This window comes from Lupinus angustifolius, chromosome LG03, assembly GCF_001865875.1.
Source record: "Lupinus angustifolius cultivar Tanjil chromosome LG03, LupAngTanjil_v1.0, whole genome shotgun sequence".
NCBI classification, from domain to species: domain Eukaryota; kingdom Viridiplantae; phylum Streptophyta; class Magnoliopsida; order Fabales; family Fabaceae; genus Lupinus; species Lupinus angustifolius.
The window spans coordinates 22,822,530-22,841,029 of record NC_032011.1 but is presented as its reverse complement, the minus strand read 5'-3'; the positions used below and the strand labels follow the sequence as shown (position 1 = coordinate 22,841,029).

The window sequence follows — 18,500 nt, the reverse complement described above, 5'->3', positions numbered from 1 at the left end:
CATCTAATATTTTTACTGACCAGATGAGATAATTTATTGAGATAATTTATCTGGTTGACTATCTCAGAGTCCATTTCCAGCAGCATAAATAGATGTACATATTCTATGCACATCAATATCAACATCATGGTTCTATGATCATTCTGTTGCCACACCAGAAAGAGAAAGATAACATATACACAACAACATAAACACATTTCCATTTTATGTGTCTAATACATTCTCATTCCATGTATTTTGAACTTGTTGATTTCTTATACTAAAACTTGCACACACAAATATGGAAGGTGGTGATGAACTAAGGGTAGCAAGTGCACGAATAGGAAGCTCAAGAATTTGGAGAAGCAATGGATTTGATGGGTTTTCAGGGTCTTCAAGAAGAGAAGAAGATGAAGAAGAAGAGCTTAAATGGGCTGCAATAGAGAAACTACCAACTTTTCTACGTATGAGTAGGGGTATACTCAGTGAAAGTGAAGGTCAACCTGGTACTGAGATTCATATCAATAAACTTGGATCACTTCAGAGGAAGGATTTGGTTGAGAGGCTTGTTAAGATTGCTGAGGAAGATAATGAGAAGTTCTTGTTGAAGTTGAGAGAACGCATTGATCGGTAAGCTTCAAAAAATGTGTGTACATTGCAGTTTGCATGTGTAATTTGATTAAATTTGAGAGAATAATAGATTTTTTCCCTTAAAAAGTTAAGTTTTTTTTGTGTGTCTGAGCCCTTTGATCATATTGATCTTAGATTCTTAGGAACACCAGCAACGCATTGGTCCAGTGGTATAAGGCTCCACTGGATCCCCAAGGTCGAGGGTTCGATTCTTGTAAGCGATATTTGTTGGGAAGGGCAATCACGAATTCTGAAAGGGATTAGTTTCCTACTCAAAAAGGTAAGGGATACCCATGGTAGTACCAAAGAATATTGAACTTGGACCTTTCCTGGGAACTAACCTCTTATGAATCGGAATCGAACCATCTGTCACTAAGAATTTGATTATAAGCTACTTTGAATGGAATATATAAGTTTGAAGACTAATAGATTCATTGCTTTAAGGTTTTATATCAACATACGGTGTCAAGTTCACTTACATGGTTATTTTGGTTTCCCTTTGGTATAACAAGTGGTATTAGAGTCCGTAGTTGCCTAGTATTTCGACAAACACACACAGAATCCAGCTTTTTGATTATTTGAAAACCATTAACATGAGTGGTTGTTTGTGTATTTCAGATTTGTACTACTTATCTTGTTAAAGAAATGGGTCTTTTAGGAAGAAGTTTATGACAGTCTTGGTTACTTAGTATATGATTCTTGCTTTCGAAGTGCAGAGTTGGACTTGATATTCCGACAATTGAAGTCCGTTTTGAGCATTTGAATGTCGAAGCAGAAGCTCATGTAGGAAGCAGGGCATTGCCAACAAACTTTAACTTCTGCATTAATTTGTTAGAGGTAATCATATGATCAATAGTTTTCGATTGTATCCCAATAGTTCTTTTCTGAAGAAAATACACTTACAAGTTAAAATGTACAAATTTGCTTTCGCTTTTCGGAAGGGGTCCCTGAATGATCTTCGCCTTCTTCCTAGTCGAAAGAAGCAATTCACAGTTCTTCATGATGTAAGTGGAATCATCAAGCCTAGAAGGTAAGATGGCAACATCTTTGTTAAATTCCTATGTCGGATTCTTGAGGATGTATCTAGTATCTATTTCTCAAGTTTTTGTTCTAAATTATGCAGGATGACACTACTCTTAGGCCCACCGAGCTCCGGAAAGACCACATTATTGTTGGCACTGGCTGGAAGACTCAGCAAAGATCTAAAAGTAAGAGTGTTTCCGCAAGTTCATTAACGAATGCTTCGGTTGGAGAATATTTTTGCCACTTATGATTCAAACAAATTGCAGCTTTCGGGGAGAGTTGCGTATAATGGTCACGGGATGGAGGAATTTGTGCCTCAAAGAACATCAGCTTACATAAGTCAATATGATCTCCACATAGGAGAAATGACAGTCAGAGAAACATTGGCTTTTTCAGCCAGGTGCCAAGGAATCGGTTCCCGTTATGGTCAGTGAGACCTTCGAACTTTGAAGGATTGTGTCCCTTAGCTTAAACTTTGAAGGATTATGTGTTTTAACTTATGACTCAACTGTGTCCAATTTGAATAATTTTCAGAGATGCTGGCAGAATTATCAAGAAGAGAGAAAGCCTCGAATATTAAGCCAGATCCCGATATCGATATTTATATGAAGGTAACTGAAGATAGAAATTATATGTAAATGGACCGCCATGAAGTTCGTTAAATTAAGTCTGCATTGAATTGATCAGATATCTTAGCATAAGATATTGAACTTTTCAGGCAGCAGCACTAGAAGGCCAAGAAGCCAATGTAGTTACAGATTATATACTCAAGGTACCCGAAGAAAACCCATCAAATCTGCACTGATCAAAAGATAATAGTAGGAAGAAATTTATTTCATCCTGTTTCTAAATTCTAACATTTGACAGATTTTGGGATTAGAAGTTTGTGCTGATACAATGGTAGGAGATGATATGATTCGGGGCATTTCCGGTGGACAAAAAAAGAGAGTCACAACTGGTAAGTCAGAAATTTCATTATCCTGATAATATAAGACTATTGACATATATGTATGTGTGTTTTTCCCCTATTATGTGGAGCTAAAAATGTGACTACCAATGACAAGGTTGATTTATTTTCTCGTGTATTTTACGGCCGATAAATTATAGGTGAGATGCTAGTTGGACCAGCAAGAGCACTTTTCATGGATGAAATATCAACTGGTTTGGACAGTTCTACCACATTCCAAATGATTAATTCTCTAAGACAATCTATCCACATTCTGAATGGAACCGCCGTGATCTCTCTTCTACAGCCGGCGCCAGAAACTTATGAGTTATTTGATGATATAATTCTCCTCTCAGATGGACAAATTGTGTATCAGGGTCCAAGGGACAATGTGCTTGAATTCTTTGAATTCATGGGTTTCAAGTGTCCAGAGAGGAAAGGAGTAGCCGATTTCTTACAAGAAGTAATTTTTAGCTTCACTGAACCTGTTTTGCCCTTTTCGATTTCATCTTTTGAAGATACTAACTTTTAGGTTCATTCTTGTATATGACAGGTAACATCAAGAAAGGATCAAGAGCAGTACTGGGCAAATAAAGATGAACCATATAGCTTTATCACTGTTAAAGAATTTTCTGATGCATTTCAGTCTTTTCACATTGGTCAAAAACTCGGTGACGAACTCGCTACTCCATTTGATACTTCCAAAGGCCACCCTGCTGTTTTAACCAAAAACAAGTATGGTGTTAGCAAGAAGGAACTACTAAAAGCTTGTGTATCAAGAGAATTCTTACTTATGAAAAGGAATTCATTTGTCTATATTTTCAAGATGTGGCAAGTAAGCATTTTTTAAGCTTTAATATCTTCTCTTTGTTAAGAGAACATTCATTAATCATTACTGTTATTTTAACTAGACCGATTCTCGACTTCATTTATTTTCAGCTGTTTTTTATGGCCTTCATAACAATGACATTATTCCTGAGAACTGAGATGCACCGAGACACGGTAAACGATGGTGGGATTTATATGGGTGCTTTGTTCTTCACACTCATAGTAATCATGTTCAACGGATCGGCAGAGATAAACATGACCATTGTGAAACTTCCTGTTTTCTATAAGCAAAGGGAACTTCTCTTTTATCCTTCTTGGGCATACTCTCTCCCTACATGGATCCTTAAGATTCCTATCACCATAATAGAAGTTGGTATTTGGGTTATCATGACTTACTATGTTATAGGCTTTGATCCAAATTTTGAAAGGTAAGAAGTTTATTTATTTGTATAATTTTCATAAAAGCATAGACTTCAGGTATTCTGCTATGCATATATGCTGATAATTGCACCGGGTGGCAGGTTCATCAAACAGTACTTTCTGCTAGTTTGTATCAACCAGACGGCGTCCGGACTTTTTCGATTTATGGGAGCAGTTGGGAGAAACATTATTGTAGCAAACACATTTGGTTCATTTGCATTACTAGCACTAATGGCCCTGGGTGGTTTTGTTCTATCTAGAGGTGAATTGTTAATTCACTTTATCGCTTGTTTTAAGGAATTTTATTATGGGAATCTAACAAAAGTATGTTCTTTTGCACTAGTTGATGTGAAGAAATGGTGGCTATGGGGTTATTGGGTCTCACCCATGATGTATGCACAAAATGCCTTGGCTGTGAATGAATTCCTTGGAAAGAGTTGGGCACATGTAAGCAACACAATCAAATTCTCAAGACTAAAACACATACAACAACACAAAAAACTACGAATAATCTTTATCAATGCCTGCTTGATAATATATTAATATGTGAATGTTTTTGCATTGCAGGTTCCGCCGAATTCAACACAATCATTAGGAGTACAGGTCTTGAAAGCAAGGGGGTTTTTCCCTGAAGCATACTGGTATTGGATTGGAGTTGGAGCTTGTATTGGATACATGTTACTATTCAACTTCCTTTTCCCCTTGGCCTTACAGTATCTTAACCGTAAGTTCGATTCCTATGCGTGTGCCTTTTGTGAAATAAACCATGTGCTCTAACGGTTGGGTCAATCTGCTGCAGCATTTGATAAACCCCAAGCATTAATATCAGAAGAAGCCTTAGCTGAGAGAAATGCAGTTAGAAAAGATCATATCATTGAATTGTCGTCTACATACAAAGGTTCTTCAGGTGTGAATTCATGGACTTACGCTTCCTATTTCCACTCTACATGTTCATGCTGTGTAAATTGATTAGTTTTGTTCCGATGCAGATATAAGTAGAAGAAATGTGTCCTCAAGAACTCTGTCTGCAAGAGTTGGCAGCTTTAGTGCAGTTCATCACAGCAAGAAGCGAGGGATGGTTCTTCCTTTCACACCCCTTTCTATCACTTTTGATGAAATCAGATATGCAGTGGACATGCCACAGGTACAATCAAGAACAGATCTAAAACAATCACTTTAACGTGGAGGATCAAACTCCAAATAGTTAACTTGAAAAGTGGAACTTTCTAGTATATATATATAGCATTAGAACTTTTCATCCTGCATGCACAAAAAAGTGATGGTCACTAACTCATTCCTGATTTCCCTTTATCATTGCAGGAAATGAAGGCCCAGGGTTTTCCTGAAGATCAACTTGAACTTTTGAAGGGTGTTAATGGAGCTTTTAGACCAGGAGTTCTAACAGCTCTAATGGGTGTAAGTGGAGCAGGTAAAACTACTCTAATGGATGTGCTATCTGGAAGGAAAACAACAGGTTATGTTCAAGGACAAATCACCATATCCGGGCACCCGAAAAAGCAAGAAACGTTTGCTCGCATATCAGGATACTGTGAACAAACTGACATCCATTCGCCCCATGTTACAGTCTATGAGTCACTTGTTTATTCTGCATGGCTCAGGTTACCTCCTGAGGTTGATTCCTCAACAAGACAGGTATTAGATCATAGTATAGAGAATTCACGCCAGCACACATGCCTCACACGACATTGTACTTTCTTTCAAATGTTCAATGTCAGTACATTTGGTTAAAGCTTTTATTGTTTGATTGTTGTAGATGTTCATTGAGGAAGTTATGGAGTTGGTAGAGTTGACTTCATTAAGAGAAGCACTGGTTGGATTGCCCGGTGTGAATGGTTTGTCCACGGAGCAGCGCAAAAGATTAACAGTTGCAGTTGAGCTTGTAGCCAATCCGTCTATTATTTTCATGGACGAACCTACCTCTGGTCTTGATGCCAGAGCTGCTGCTATAGTTATGAGAACAGTGAGAAACACAGTGGACACTGGGCGAACCGTGGTCTGTACAATCCACCAGCCAAGCATTGATATATTTGATGCTTTTGATGAGGTTTGAGGCTCTTAACCTTTTCTAAATAGTTAACAAAAATTGAATGTCTCAAAGCTAAACATATATGCTCTAATATTTCAGCTAATTCTCTTGAAACGCGGAGGCGAGGAAATATATGTGGGGCCTTTAGGCCAGCATTGCTCTCATCTGATCAATTACTTTGAGGTCAGTACTATCTCTATATAGCAATTTGTACAAGTACTAAAACTACTACTTATATATTATAAATTTGTCCACTCGTCAAAGTAACTTGTGCTCGGTACCGTAGGGAATTAATGGAGTGCCAAAAATTAGGAATGGCTATAATCCTGCCACTTGGATGTTGGAGATTACTTCAGAAGCACAAGAAGCCGCTCTTGGAGTTAACTTTGCTGAAATATACAAGAATTCTGACCTATATAGGTATTCACAATTAGATGTTTAAAGCAGATTCCATTCAGACTTTTTAGAAATCCATAATGGAAAGCTTGACTTAAAAGTTTTGAAGGAAATGCTACTATTTAAGAATGGTTTTACTGTTTTTATGCTTTTATATGGCTAACCAATATTGCACCATTACATTCAGGAGAAACAAGGACTTGATAAGGGAACTTAGTACACCGCTACCGGGTTCTAAAGACTTGTATTTCCCAACAACGTACTCACAGACTTTCTTAACCCAATGCATGGCTTGCCTTTGGAAACAGCGCCTGTCATATTGGCGAAATCCGCCATATAGTGGAGTGAGATTTTTATTCACAACATTCATAGCCTTGATGTTCGGAACAATATTTTGGGATATCGGCTCGAAAAGGTATGAAAAATGCAACCGATGTCCCAAACTTCTTAGTGCTTGCATTTTGTTACCTTCATTCATAAGTATCCTTCTAGTGCAGTGGAAGAATACAAGATCTCTTCAATGCAATGGGATCCATGTATGCTGCAGTCCTCTTCATTGGGGTAAGTAATGCTACATCTGTGCAACCAATTGTAGCCATTGAAAGAACAGTCTTCTATAGAGAACGAGCTGCGGGAATGTACTCGGCTTTGCCATATGCATTTGGACAGGTATGCATGAACTTTTCCATGTTATGACTAAACAATGCAGACTATTAACTAACAATGAAATTTTGAGTGAAATTGGAAATGAAAATGGAACCATATAGTTCTGAGGAAATTACCTGAAATTTTGCAGATTGCTATTGAGATCCCATACATATTCATACAGACCGCGGTTTACGGGATAATAGTATATGCCATGATTGGTTTTGAGTGGACAGCAAGCAAATTCTTTTGGTATCTCTTCTTCATGTTCTTCACCTTTTTATACTTCACCTTCTATGGCATGATGGCTGTAGGCGCTACGCCGGATCAGAATATCGCTGCTATAACTTCTTTTGCATTCTACTTGATATGGAACCTTTTCTCAGGATTCATCATTCCTCAAAAGGTAAGTCCCTTTATCCATTTACTTAACTTCAATGCAATATATGACAACATACACTTATACACACATCACCTTAATTAAGCTGTTTAAACAAACATGCTCTTACATTTATTAGTCAGTCTTCCAATATCAATACGTTGATTGTTCCGCTCTTGTATCTTCCACAAGGAAAAAAGATCTCTGAGAGCTCTTTCCTGGATCCGAAAAGGAGTATTCGGGTTCTTCCAATAACTAAAAAGTAACAAGAATGTCTAACAAGAATTTTACATTGTCATATAAGACCATGTTGACAATAACTCAAAGTCTCTAAAAATTTTGTATGTAACAGAGAATGCCCATATGGTGGAGATGGTACTTCTGGATTTGCCCTGTGTCATGGACCCTATATGGATTGGTTACTTCACAATATGGTGATGTACAAGAACATTTAGAGACTGGAGAGACAGTGCAAGAGTTTCTTTTTAATTATTTTGGGTATAGACATGATTTCATAGGAGTAGCTGCATCTGTTCTTGTTGGCTTTACACTTCTCTTTGGATTTACTTTTGCCTTTTCAATTAAGACATTTAATTTCCAAAAGAGATGAGCAATTTATACATACTACTTTGTAAATGAATGGTCCCATTCCATAATTTTGTTGAGCTTCAAGGGAATATATAGAAATGTATAAACACCTCTACTTTGTTGTGCAAGTTGGTAGTCATTTGTACATGCCCTTTCATTCTAGTTATTTCTCTATCATCCATATCATATATTTGCTTTTCTCTTCTATTTTTTTCATAGAAACTTTTTTTAAGATACTTCATCATTTATAGAAAAAAAAATGGGTGGAAAGGAAAGTAAAGAAAGGGAAAGTAAAACAAGGAATTTTGATACTTGCACCTAAACATTTATATTCATTTGCATACATTTTCTCTTCCATTAATTTATACCAAATAATGGGAGAGAGATACCACTTTACTTCTCTACTCCTTTATTTTCATCTAATTCCTTTCATTTCCTTCCAAAGTATCAAACTAGGGCACTAAGTGTAAATGAAGAATAAAGGAGTAGAAATAGGGTAGATGTACTCAGCCTTACCCTGCAAGCGGAGAGTTTATTTCCAGGATTTAAACTCGTGACCTTATGATCACTAAGCAACAACCTTACTATTGTACGCATGCCATTGTCACTAACTTTTCAAGCAAACCCTGAAGATATGAATTGATTGGTTTTGTTTGTGCAAAAACATAATAAAATTCAACCACTAATTCTACACAGCCAATCACCAAATGAGTAATATAAAAGACTACATTAAATGTCGAATAAATGCCGCATATATTACACATTTAAAGTTTACTCTCTGCCTAAACCTACAAATAAATCTTAGATTTTAGAGTTACAAAATAAAGTTGATCAAGAACCAAAATGCCTTGTGCAATTGTGCTAGCTCAATTGCCCAAGCCATCCAAGAAGCTTTGCAACTCCTTCAAACCTTCAGCAGAAAAGCTTCTATTCACTCTAGAGTGTGGAGCTACCAAGTTAGGTGGAGGCTGCTGCTGGAAGCAAACCACAACAGCAGATAAATTGTCTCCACTTTTTCTCTTTAGAGCCTCATCAACTAGATCCTTGCTACACATGGTGGGATTGTTGTGCTCCTGAAGCCTGCGTCGAGCAAAGTCCACTGCGTTTTGGCTCCGAAATACATCCCATATCCCGTCGCAGCCTATGATGAGAAATTCATCCTCGGCGGTGAGTTTCGTAGTCATAAGTTCAGGTTCTGCACTTAATGGTCCGCCATCTCTGGCTTTCATTCCTTCCATGTGCCAGTCACCAAGAGCGCGAGCAACATTTAGTTGTCCGTTAAGGTATCCATCGCAGACATACCCGCCAGATGCCTCAATACGCTTCTTCTCTTTGCTGCAAGCCGGTTTATGATCTCTGGACATTTCGATTGCTTTCCCACGATGGCAAAGCACTGCTCGACAATCTCCAGCATTTGCCACCACCAGCAACCTGCAATCAGAAAGTATAATCAACATGCAACATCTCAAAGGAATCACTAGATGTCATGTCAGTTTTATATTGGAAAACAAGTATAAAAAAATGGAAACATGGGATAACTTTTCAGGCAGATCAGAACCTCCATTAGGTTCCAATGATTTCTGGCTTTTGGAGCTACCAAAAAATAGTGGAGACTTGTTCAAAGAATCAATAACATCCTTTTGGCTCTATTTGAAGAAAATAATTATGTTCACCGACATTACAGATATCAAAAGCCTGACCTTCCAATGACAACCGCAGCCAATGCAGTGGTGCCAGATGCAAGGGCAGCATCCAGAGTGCAAGCTTCCGCGAAGGCATTGTCTGTTTGCAGAAATGTTGAAGTAACTACCCTTTCAATATCACTTGGGAAAGTTTCATCCTCAAGAATGAACTTCGGCAAATGATGACAAGCAAAGTCAGCAGCATGCTTTCCACCATGTCCATCAAATACCTGGACCAAGCCATTAGCCTATAGCGTTACACTGACTTTCATGAATAGTTGAAAAACAAAGGCAAGGAACATATAAAAACTTCTCTATTCTTGTCCATGATTGGCAATGGGGTGCCAAAAATGTGCTTTACAGTTTACATGCATTGGTACATACAGCAGGTAGAGCCACACAGTATTACTAGACAAGATTTGTCATGTGAACTAAAGTTTCCAAAAGGACATCATCAAATGAGTGGAACACAATAGCGAAAGAAGGAAAAAAATAAAAAGAGAATACTGCAGCATGACGATAACAGTGAACAAAAGACACACAGAAAGCTCAAATTCATTCACACAATAGTCAGTACTCAACAAAGCTAATTGGAAAGAATAGAGAAATACCGCATAGAAAGCACTGGGTCCATCTATATGGTTCTTGAGCCCACTATTCTGCACAAAATTGTCAGCACAGATATATACATCTTCCATAGTTGATCTGAACCCAATATCAGCATATGCCCCTGAATGAAGTTGTGGACAGAAATCAGATTGACAATCTTCAGTGATACATCCCGACTCAGCATAATCATCAGACAACTTCGCCTTTATCTTCTGATTTTGCCACAAAAGATCAGAAGAAGTACAGATCAAAAAATGATTTTTATATAAAGATCAAAATTTTCAGTGCGGAACTTGAACGCCACAAATAACACCACTCACAGCATTCAAGAATAGCCAATGACAGGATTGTAAACTATACAGCATCTAAAATCAAGCTTTATTCCACTTTGTATAATCAGCAAATACATGGATTAAATGAGACCATAATGTTCTATCACAAATCGTGTCTATACACAAACAACGACAAACTATTTACATCTAATCATTCTCAATGGTTTCGCTTATAATTTTTCTTTGGACTACCCTCCATCTTATGCACTCTTCTTATTGGGACTTCTATTGGTCTTCTTCACACATGCTCAAACCATATAAGGTAGAGATTTTATCATATTTTGTATAATAAGTGTTACCCCAACTTACTCTCTAATGCATTCATTCTTAATCTAATCTTGTCTATTGTATTCACTCGGTCAACGCAACATTCTCATATGTACAATATGAAGTTTATTCTCTTCTGGGTTTTTTGCCACCCAACATTTAGACTTGTAGGACATCACAATTCACAAGGCTTAGTGTTGTTTGGTAAAAAAAACTCCTCAAGCTTGAGTGACACTTATCATAAATAACACTTGAATGATGCATGATGTTAACCCTTATCATAAATAACACTCATTTTCCAAATATTGCATGATGTTAACTAATTCACTCCTCCCAGGCCCACCATCATTATTTTACCCAACAAAATTTCATTGAAACCTAGTCCTAATCCTAGATAAAAACAATGTCATATGCTAACAATAAATGTACATTACACTCACCGGTTTTTCTAGCAACAACTTTCCAAAAAAACTATCTCAAACGTCAAAAACACTTCTCTTCCCAAAATGGCAAATATGATGAAAAAGGAACAACATTTATAAACTTACAAAGATAGATAGAATTTAATAACTCTCTTTCTAACAATAAAAGAACAAATTATTGTGTTTCACTCTTAAAAGGTTAAAGTATTAAAAACAAACCAACAATGGTTTAGTGTTTAGTGGTGTAGGCTCCGCTAGATATCTAGAATTGCCTAAGGCTTCAATTCTTGAGAGCGACACTTGTTTGGAAGGGCAGTGGCACACCCGAAAAGACTTATATAGAAAAGGTGAGGGATACATTTGGTAGTAGTATTAAAAACAAACACTAACACCACTAGCAAGAGAAGAGTGGCGAACCAGAGAATTTTTACATGGAAGAACCAAAGGATCAGTGCGTGTGATCTGACGATAAACAATAGCAGCAGTTGGATTCGGAGGTAAACCTTCGATAGAGTTCTTACTTTCACTTTCATTAACCCCTTCTTCAATATCCTCCATTTTATTCAACCATAAGATCCTCTTTAAACGAAAATCGAAAATTGGATTCGACCCAGATTGGAAAAAGGTACTGGGTATCTGAAACAATGTTCAAAATTAGGTCTTTTTAGGGATACAAAGGGTGGGTGTGGAGAGAAAATGTGATTTCAAAGAGTTGATTAGGTTTTTGTAAAAGAGTTTCATTAATTTGATTCGCCGCCGTAGCTGAAGGCGGTGATCGGTGGTTGGTGAGGGTTTAAAATTGCTTAGTGCGGTGGATAGCTTCGTAAGTTGTAACGACGTCGTGTCTATGCAACATTAACATTGATGATGCCACGAGGCTTTTTTTAATGGAGGTATATCTTTTCATGATAATGATTAATAATTATAATTAATAGGAGTATAATCTAACACATCAAATAAATATCTTTGATTGAAAATGCAACGTGATTGAGATTGATGGTTTTTTTTACTAGTACCATATGCAAAGAAAAATCGTGATATTTATTACTTTATGAAATCTGTGATTGATAATTTCAAGCTTCAATGATTTAACAACACCGCCTAATGATGATTGTTAGATATATTCTCCCATTGTACACATTCAAGTCAACTCCACATAATAGTTTATATTCTTTCACTATATTATATATTATTAATATATATAGGATATATTTATTTACACCTAAATTAAATTACATTAGATACATTCAATTTTAATCATTCATTTTCTTAAATCTAACATACCAAAATGGTGAGTGAAATAAGTGGGGAGAAAAAAGAGAAATCTTATATAACTTAAGTTTCACTATTTTGGTTCATTAGATTTAAAAAAATGAATGATTAAGATTGAGTATAATTAACCTATAAACTAAATCTTATATATATATATAGTGAAATATTAATAACACATGGTTGGAAGGTTGGTACTTTAAGTATGATTAGATTGAAGATATATGAAATTAGATGCACATTTTTCTTATGAAGAGATGCATAAAAAAATTATCTACTTATCTCAAACCAATCATATTTCATCAAATAGTATAAAAAATTATTTTATATTTTTATGATTTTTCTTTTTAATTAAGTGTCATTTTTATTGAATTGTGACACAAATGAGACACCAAAAAAATACATATGATATACATTTAGTAAAAAAATAAGGGATGTCGTGTGGAAGCTAGTGACTAAATCATGATGTTAGAAATTCCTTAAGATTGGTGAAATACCAATCGATCTTGAATTTAATGATTCTCACGCACATATATGAATCAAAGGGTGTAGTGTCATACCTGAATCCATGTTCCTGGATGTGCTCCTTTGATCCACGTTTCTGAAAGAGGTTTTGTGGTATGCTGACCTTCCTCAACCAAATCCCTGATTCCTCTTGGGACTTGCGTTTTCAACTCTGATGGGGAGAAGAGAAAACTGAATTTTGATTTTGTGTATTGGGACCATAACATTCCTGATGTGTTAACTTATAGGGTTCCCATTATCCCCTATAGGTTAACGTGATGGGTATCCAACCATTAAGTCCATATCCATTATAACCTTTTAGAAATATAAGGAGTGTCACTAATTAGATCACTTATAATGTAACCCCGAAAATAAATAACTAATATCATTGTATCAAATATATGATGCTCACCTTAATTAGAAATTTATAATTTCTAACACATGATCCAAGTGGTTTGAGTGAACTTGGTCAGATTTGAAGGCAAGAAGCAATGAAGAACAAACCAAAGTAAAAGGAAATTGGTGTCGTGTGGATATGTTTAGATGGAAGCATTTTTGTCCCACAAAAGTTTACATTCATTACAATTTTCTTCTACATGTTCAATATTTCATCATCAATTGTTTAACTAATAAATGAAATGGATCTTATGGGATTGAAACTTACATAGTATTTAATTAATATACTAAAAAAGCCCCTAAAACATTGGATATATAATTAATGAAGTGTAGCTCCTAACACATTTGATACACAATTTAGTGTATCTTAAACTTGATGTGGTCGTTTTATTTGACTATGAGTGAATAGGTTGTATTCACTTTTGATATTTTACTACCTCCAACCTTGATAAGAGAAAAACTAGAAAAGTTAGAAAGACAAATACTAATACAATTTTTATGTTTAAGTTTTGTAGGGATTATAAAAGTTTATTTAAAATATGATCCTTAAACCTAGGCAACAAAGAGGGAGGGAGTTTAGGATTTATAAGGTCATACTTACGTGGGGAACTACGTAGAGAAGTCCTAACTTTTCAACCAAGTGAAAATATATCGACCGTATTTTAAATGTGAAGAAGAAATCTCACCTTTTATGAATGTTGAAAATCATATAAGTGAATGAACTTCTAAACTTAATAACTTCAAGTTTTCGATCAAAATATGATATCAAATCTACTTATATGTTTCTTTTGGTTAAAGTATTGAAGAATACTTTAGCTCTCTCCCAAAAGAGGTGTACCAGATGAGTAGGTTAGGTAGACGCAATAGAGTGTGACATGTGTGTCCTCTACTACACAAGGCGAGATTGATGCAAGGACGGCAAGCAATAGAAAGCACTATGAATCTTCTAAATTAAGGAGGGAAAAGTTTCTATATAACACGTTATATTTGGAGACAAGTATACTTATATTTTTTTTCGTCATCATTAATGACTAAATTTTAATTAAAATTAAATATTTAATGTGTTGTCAAAATTTTATTGGTTGTATCTATGCATATACGTATTCACATAAGTCGTTCTCATAAAAAAGAAATGATTTTGGCATTTGAAGTCCAACCCACGTGTCCAATGAATCATCCCCACCGCTCCTTTTCAATTATGGTTACTATCATCTTTTAGTTTTTTACAAGTACACACTATTATTTGATTCCTCTACCTCCCTATATGTACTACATACTTCAACTTATATTAGTTGAAACTTGAAAGTACACAAAGAGTTTGGGATCAAGAAAAGAAGAGTCTTTTCAACATGAGAACTAGTTCTTGCCTCAATCTTCCACCTCCAACTTCAAACATCCTCATAAAACCACCCCATGTTTCATTGTAAGTACTAAGATGTATATTTTTGGTCGTGTAACATATCATGTGCCTTATGTCACTTATATGTTAATTATTCAATTATCTTGTACACTAGTTAATGCAAAATTTCTTTGTTGTAAAAGGGTGAAAAAAGAAGGATATTGGAGGAGGCAATATATTATGATTGGAGTGGCATCATATTGCACCATAATTGGACTAGAAGTTAACAACAATTTAGTTGATAATCATGAAGGTGCAACTTTAGCTTATGATGAAGTTGTATCAAAAAATAGTTCATCAACACTAGTTTATGTTAGTGGTTCTAAATGGAGCCAGAAAAGTGCATGCCCTTCATGGAGAGGCAACTCCTTTGAAACCATCGTGCCGGAGAATCTTCCACGGCCAGCCGCCCGGCGGAGATATGAGCTTGTTGGTTCCACCAACAAGGATGCACCACCACTCTCACTTCAAGAATCTATCAAACATAGAAACACCAAGGGTAGTAGTTGTTTCTCCATGTGAAATCAAATTAATTATTATGTACTACTTGTATATAGTTATAATTATATTAATATGATAGTGATATACATTTTAATTTCTTTGTAAAAAAATAGCAAAGTATCCAACAAATAGTACTCTTATTTGGACTTATGCATATTGTTGATGATTTTAGATTTGTAGTACATGTAGTACATTCTCTATAATTTTCTACTTCAACCATGCATCATAACCATTGTACTACACGTCTACACTATGCTTTCTTTGTTTTTGTCACACCAATTTTATTGGCCTACAAGGATTTTAAATGTGTTAATCTTACAAGGACTTTTTTAGTAAACTAATCTTACAATGATTTCAAAGTCGTTTGAGGTACTTTAATTTGTGATTGCAACTAAACCCATAATTTAGTGAATCATATTGGTGTGGTGAAGGACTGAGATCTTCTGTTCCAAAAGCCTTTTCTCTCTTTGTTTGTGTCCAATAAATTTACAACAAATAATATAATTTTATTATTATAAATTTTCTACTTAATTGAATAACATGGTTTGGGACACACATTCAAATATGTGATATTTATTCAATTGTGTTCAGAAATGAGTTAGGACATCTTAATTTATGTGTCTTCTTTTGTAGACATTTTTTTATTGTTAAATTAGGGGAATCTATCACTTTGATTATGAACTTTCTTTTATAGAATTTATAGTTTTAAGTAGTAATTTTCCAATATATATGATGTATGGAAGTACTCTAAAAACTGATCTATGAAACTAGCTGGTAAACCACTTTACAAACTTTTTCTATAGAGAAAAAAAGATGACAATAACGAATAAACTACATACTTTTATAATCAAGTCCCCAAACAATAATTAAAATGGCATGCACGTTTCTAGCCTGGATAATTAACAACTATGTCCGCTTTATTCATGTTACACTGTCATATACACCACAAAGAAAAGATAGAAAAAAGTACAAAAAAATAAGAGGAAAATGAATAAGATTAGGATTTAATATATTTACACTGATAATATAAGTATTTTTTACACTGTTAGTAAATTAATTATGGATGAAATATTGATAGTATGAATGAAGATACATAGATTTTAAACAACTATAGATTACCTAAGAAGTTACCTTGAAAGGAAAAAAAGAAAATCTAGGTAGTAGAGTTTATCAATATGGTTTTCCACACGCTACATTCTACATGAGTCTGAGTCAACACGTTAATTATATTCAATAAAATGGTTACTTCATAAATACATAATAACAAAAAGGAATCCATAGAGAAGCAATAGTTTCAGACAAGGGAGTTGAAATTACTAAATTACACAAGGAATGAAGTTCAAGAAATATTAAATTAGACTCCACCAGGATGATTAATTAATGTGATACGTGTTTATCGTTTTTCTTTAAATATAGTATCAAATTCGACTATTATTTTAAAAAAATTATTGTTGGGGAGCTAATCCTATTATGCTATAGATGTTTCCTACTTAAAGATATTCACACAAAAATGCTAACAAATGTACTAAAAACCGATGAATATATAAAAGTGTATGGCGATGAAAGAGTTTATAAGTTATTGGACACCGTCTTGAACCAAAATTTTAAGGCATTAGTTCTATGAGTCTTTCCTTCTTATAAACTCTTTCACTCCTCCTCACATATCCAATGTGGGACTTCACACCTGAATAAATCCAATAACAATGAAAATGACTCATGCAACCATTGTCTTGACATATTGGTTCAAGTCTTTTCATAATTCATATGTCCCAATAACAATGAAAATTATCAGTGATTAGAGATTCTTTGATCATGGACGAATCCAATAACTAACATTAGAGTAGATAGTTCAGTGAGACATGATAAACTTAAAAAGAATATACTCATAAGTGTGCATCAACACTTGAGTAAGAAGTCTCATGATATATGATATGTTTAAGTATGAAGTCTTGTGTTTCTTATGAGATGAAGAATTCAAGAATTCTCAAGTAGAAAATTAAAGACTCAGTGAATCACTGAAACATAACAAATGTACATTGAAAAAAAAAGATTGTAATACTAACATATTAAATTTTGATTTCCATGATCAAATTTATAATTCTTAAAAGGAACTTGTTAAATACACAAATAAAATAAATAGAATTCTTCTGCATTACAAGAATTATCACACATCCGATTTTCAAAATAATATTATTTATATAAAAAAACAATTTGGTGAAATTTCAGTCGTTTGGCTGAACAGCAAAAAGTTGATGCCAGTATATGAAAATGAATATAAAATCTATACACTTATAATATAAAAATTTATATACAATTAATATAACATTCATCATTTATTTTATTCCTTTTATTTAAAAGTAGACTCAGTGCATTCATCTTTTTGTATGAAAATTTGACAAATATTGAAGGAGCAATTAGTGGAGGGAATTATGATATCTGTTTTTCGTCAGTGGTCAGAAAAAAGCTTCTATTTTTGTGACAAAAGCAAGACAAATTTGTAACAGTAAAAGAAAAGAAAGAATACGGATTTAGCAGTTGAATAAGATATTAAAAATAAAAGTGATGTGATATTATTTCATAATAATTAGTGTTTATGACAAAGTCATATGTTAATATTTACGAAAAAACAGAGGTAGAATAAAATTAAATTTGTCACCACTAAATTCTTTTTAAGGGTATCCAATCTTTGTTATATTTGGTTGAAGTTTCAAAAATCATATACATTATCAACTAACACTAGCTTCCTCTATGTATTTGAGAGAATCTCTATTTTTGTTTGTAATTTTAAGGATAAAAATATTATGTTATTGTAAATAAAATAATACAAAAAATTATTATATTTTATTTTTCTTTATTTTTTTTTAATTCACCTGTCTCTCCCATATTGAAGTTATTCATTATCAACTTTATATAGTCAAACGAATTGCAAATTATAATTTCTTAACTAGCACCTGTCTTAGTTTCTTGTAAGTTACTCAATCATTCAATTATAAATTAAGAATGAATTACATTAAACTTAAATTACATAAATAATTTACACATTTTTAAAACCTACGTAAGCTAGCCCTAATTATATATATATATATATTATATTGACTATTCATGTAAAAAAGATAAATGTATTTTCTTAAACAAAATAGTGACGAGTGTAATTAAGTCAAACAAAATATAGTATATTGTGGAGACAAGTCCAAATAGTATAAAATTTGATGCATATTCATTATATTTTATTCGTTAC

General features: G+C 34.2%; 3 protein-coding genes across 5 annotated transcripts; 2 read left to right on the top strand and 1 right to left on the bottom strand.

Moving 5' to 3' along the window:
• On the top strand, window positions 220-7,965 carry LOC109343712 (pleiotropic drug resistance protein 1-like). 2 transcript variants are annotated; one of them, XM_019582150.1, is made up of 24 exons: window positions 220-609; window positions 1,326-1,446; window positions 1,551-1,639; window positions 1,733-1,817; window positions 1,899-2,058; window positions 2,167-2,243; window positions 2,351-2,404; window positions 2,500-2,590; window positions 2,740-3,041; window positions 3,132-3,413; window positions 3,518-3,834; window positions 3,928-4,088; window positions 4,170-4,273; window positions 4,394-4,550; window positions 4,626-4,733; window positions 4,816-4,970; window positions 5,147-5,479; window positions 5,601-5,891; window positions 5,973-6,056; window positions 6,160-6,293; window positions 6,457-6,684; window positions 6,767-6,938; window positions 7,066-7,320; window positions 7,646-7,965. In XM_019582150.1, the coding sequence occupies exons 1-24, from the start codon at window positions 281-283 to the stop codon at window positions 7,901-7,903; spliced, it is 4,347 nt and encodes a 1,448-aa protein (XP_019437695.1). In that variant the 5' UTR covers window positions 220-280; the 3' UTR covers window positions 7,904-7,965. The 2 variants fall into 2 exon arrangements, with proteins under 2 accessions (XP_019437695.1, XP_019437694.1); XM_019582149.1 differs by having other exon boundaries at window positions 3,928-4,273.
• Window positions 8,551-12,077, bottom strand: LOC109343711 (probable protein phosphatase 2C 22). Of its 2 annotated transcripts, none has more exons than XM_019582147.1 (5): window positions 11,801-12,077; window positions 11,611-11,758; window positions 10,175-10,384; window positions 9,582-9,793; window positions 8,551-9,312 (listed from the first exon to the last, which is right to left on the bottom strand). In XM_019582147.1, the coding sequence occupies exons 2-5, from the start codon at window positions 11,749-11,751 to the stop codon at window positions 8,748-8,750; spliced, it is 1,128 nt and encodes a 375-aa protein (XP_019437692.1). In that variant the 5' UTR covers window positions 11,752-11,758; window positions 11,801-12,077; the 3' UTR covers window positions 8,551-8,747. The 2 variants fall into 2 exon arrangements, with proteins under 2 accessions (XP_019437692.1, XP_019437693.1); XM_019582148.1 differs by having other exon boundaries at window positions 11,625-11,758.
• LOC109342618 lies at window positions 14,606-15,298 on the top strand. The gene is made up of 2 exons (XM_019580561.1): window positions 14,606-14,785; window positions 14,905-15,298. Exons 1-2 carry the CDS (start codon window positions 14,712-14,714, stop codon window positions 15,281-15,283), a joined length of 453 nt encoding a protein of 150 aa, XP_019436106.1. The 5' UTR covers window positions 14,606-14,711; the 3' UTR covers window positions 15,284-15,298.

What these genes read in the sequence shown, in the direction of transcription:
- LOC109343711 (XM_019582147.1), bottom strand. Translation starts at nt 11,751, where the DNA reads ATGGAGGATATTGAAGAAGGGGTTAATGAAAGTGAAAGTAAGAACTCT. An exon ending in GACCCAGTGCTTTCTATGCG is followed by an intron (nt 9,794 to 10,174) that starts GTATTTCTCTAT and finishes GGCTTGGTCCAG; the next exon opens with GTATTTGATGGACATGGTGG. An exon ending in GCTGCGGTTGTCATTGGAAG is followed by an intron (nt 9,313 to 9,581) that starts GTCAGGCTTTTG and finishes TTCTGATTGCAG; the next exon opens with GTTGCTGGTGGTGGCAAATG.
- LOC109342618 (XM_019580561.1), top strand. Translation starts at nt 14,712, where the DNA reads ATGAGAACTAGTTCTTGCCTCAATCTTCCACCTCCAACTTCAAACATC. An exon ending in AAACCACCCCATGTTTCATT is followed by an intron (nt 14,786 to 14,904) that starts GTAAGTACTAAG and finishes TTGTTGTAAAAG; the next exon opens with GGTGAAAAAAGAAGGATATT.
- LOC109343712 (XM_019582149.1), top strand. Translation starts at nt 281, where the DNA reads ATGGAAGGTGGTGATGAACTAAGGGTAGCAAGTGCACGAATAGGAAGC. An exon ending in TTGAGAGAACGCATTGATCG is followed by an intron (nt 610 to 1,325) that starts GTAAGCTTCAAA and finishes TTCGAAGTGCAG; the next exon opens with AGTTGGACTTGATATTCCGA. An exon ending in GACTCAGCAAAGATCTAAAA is followed by an intron (nt 1,818 to 1,898) that starts GTAAGAGTGTTT and finishes AACAAATTGCAG; the next exon opens with CTTTCGGGGAGAGTTGCGTA.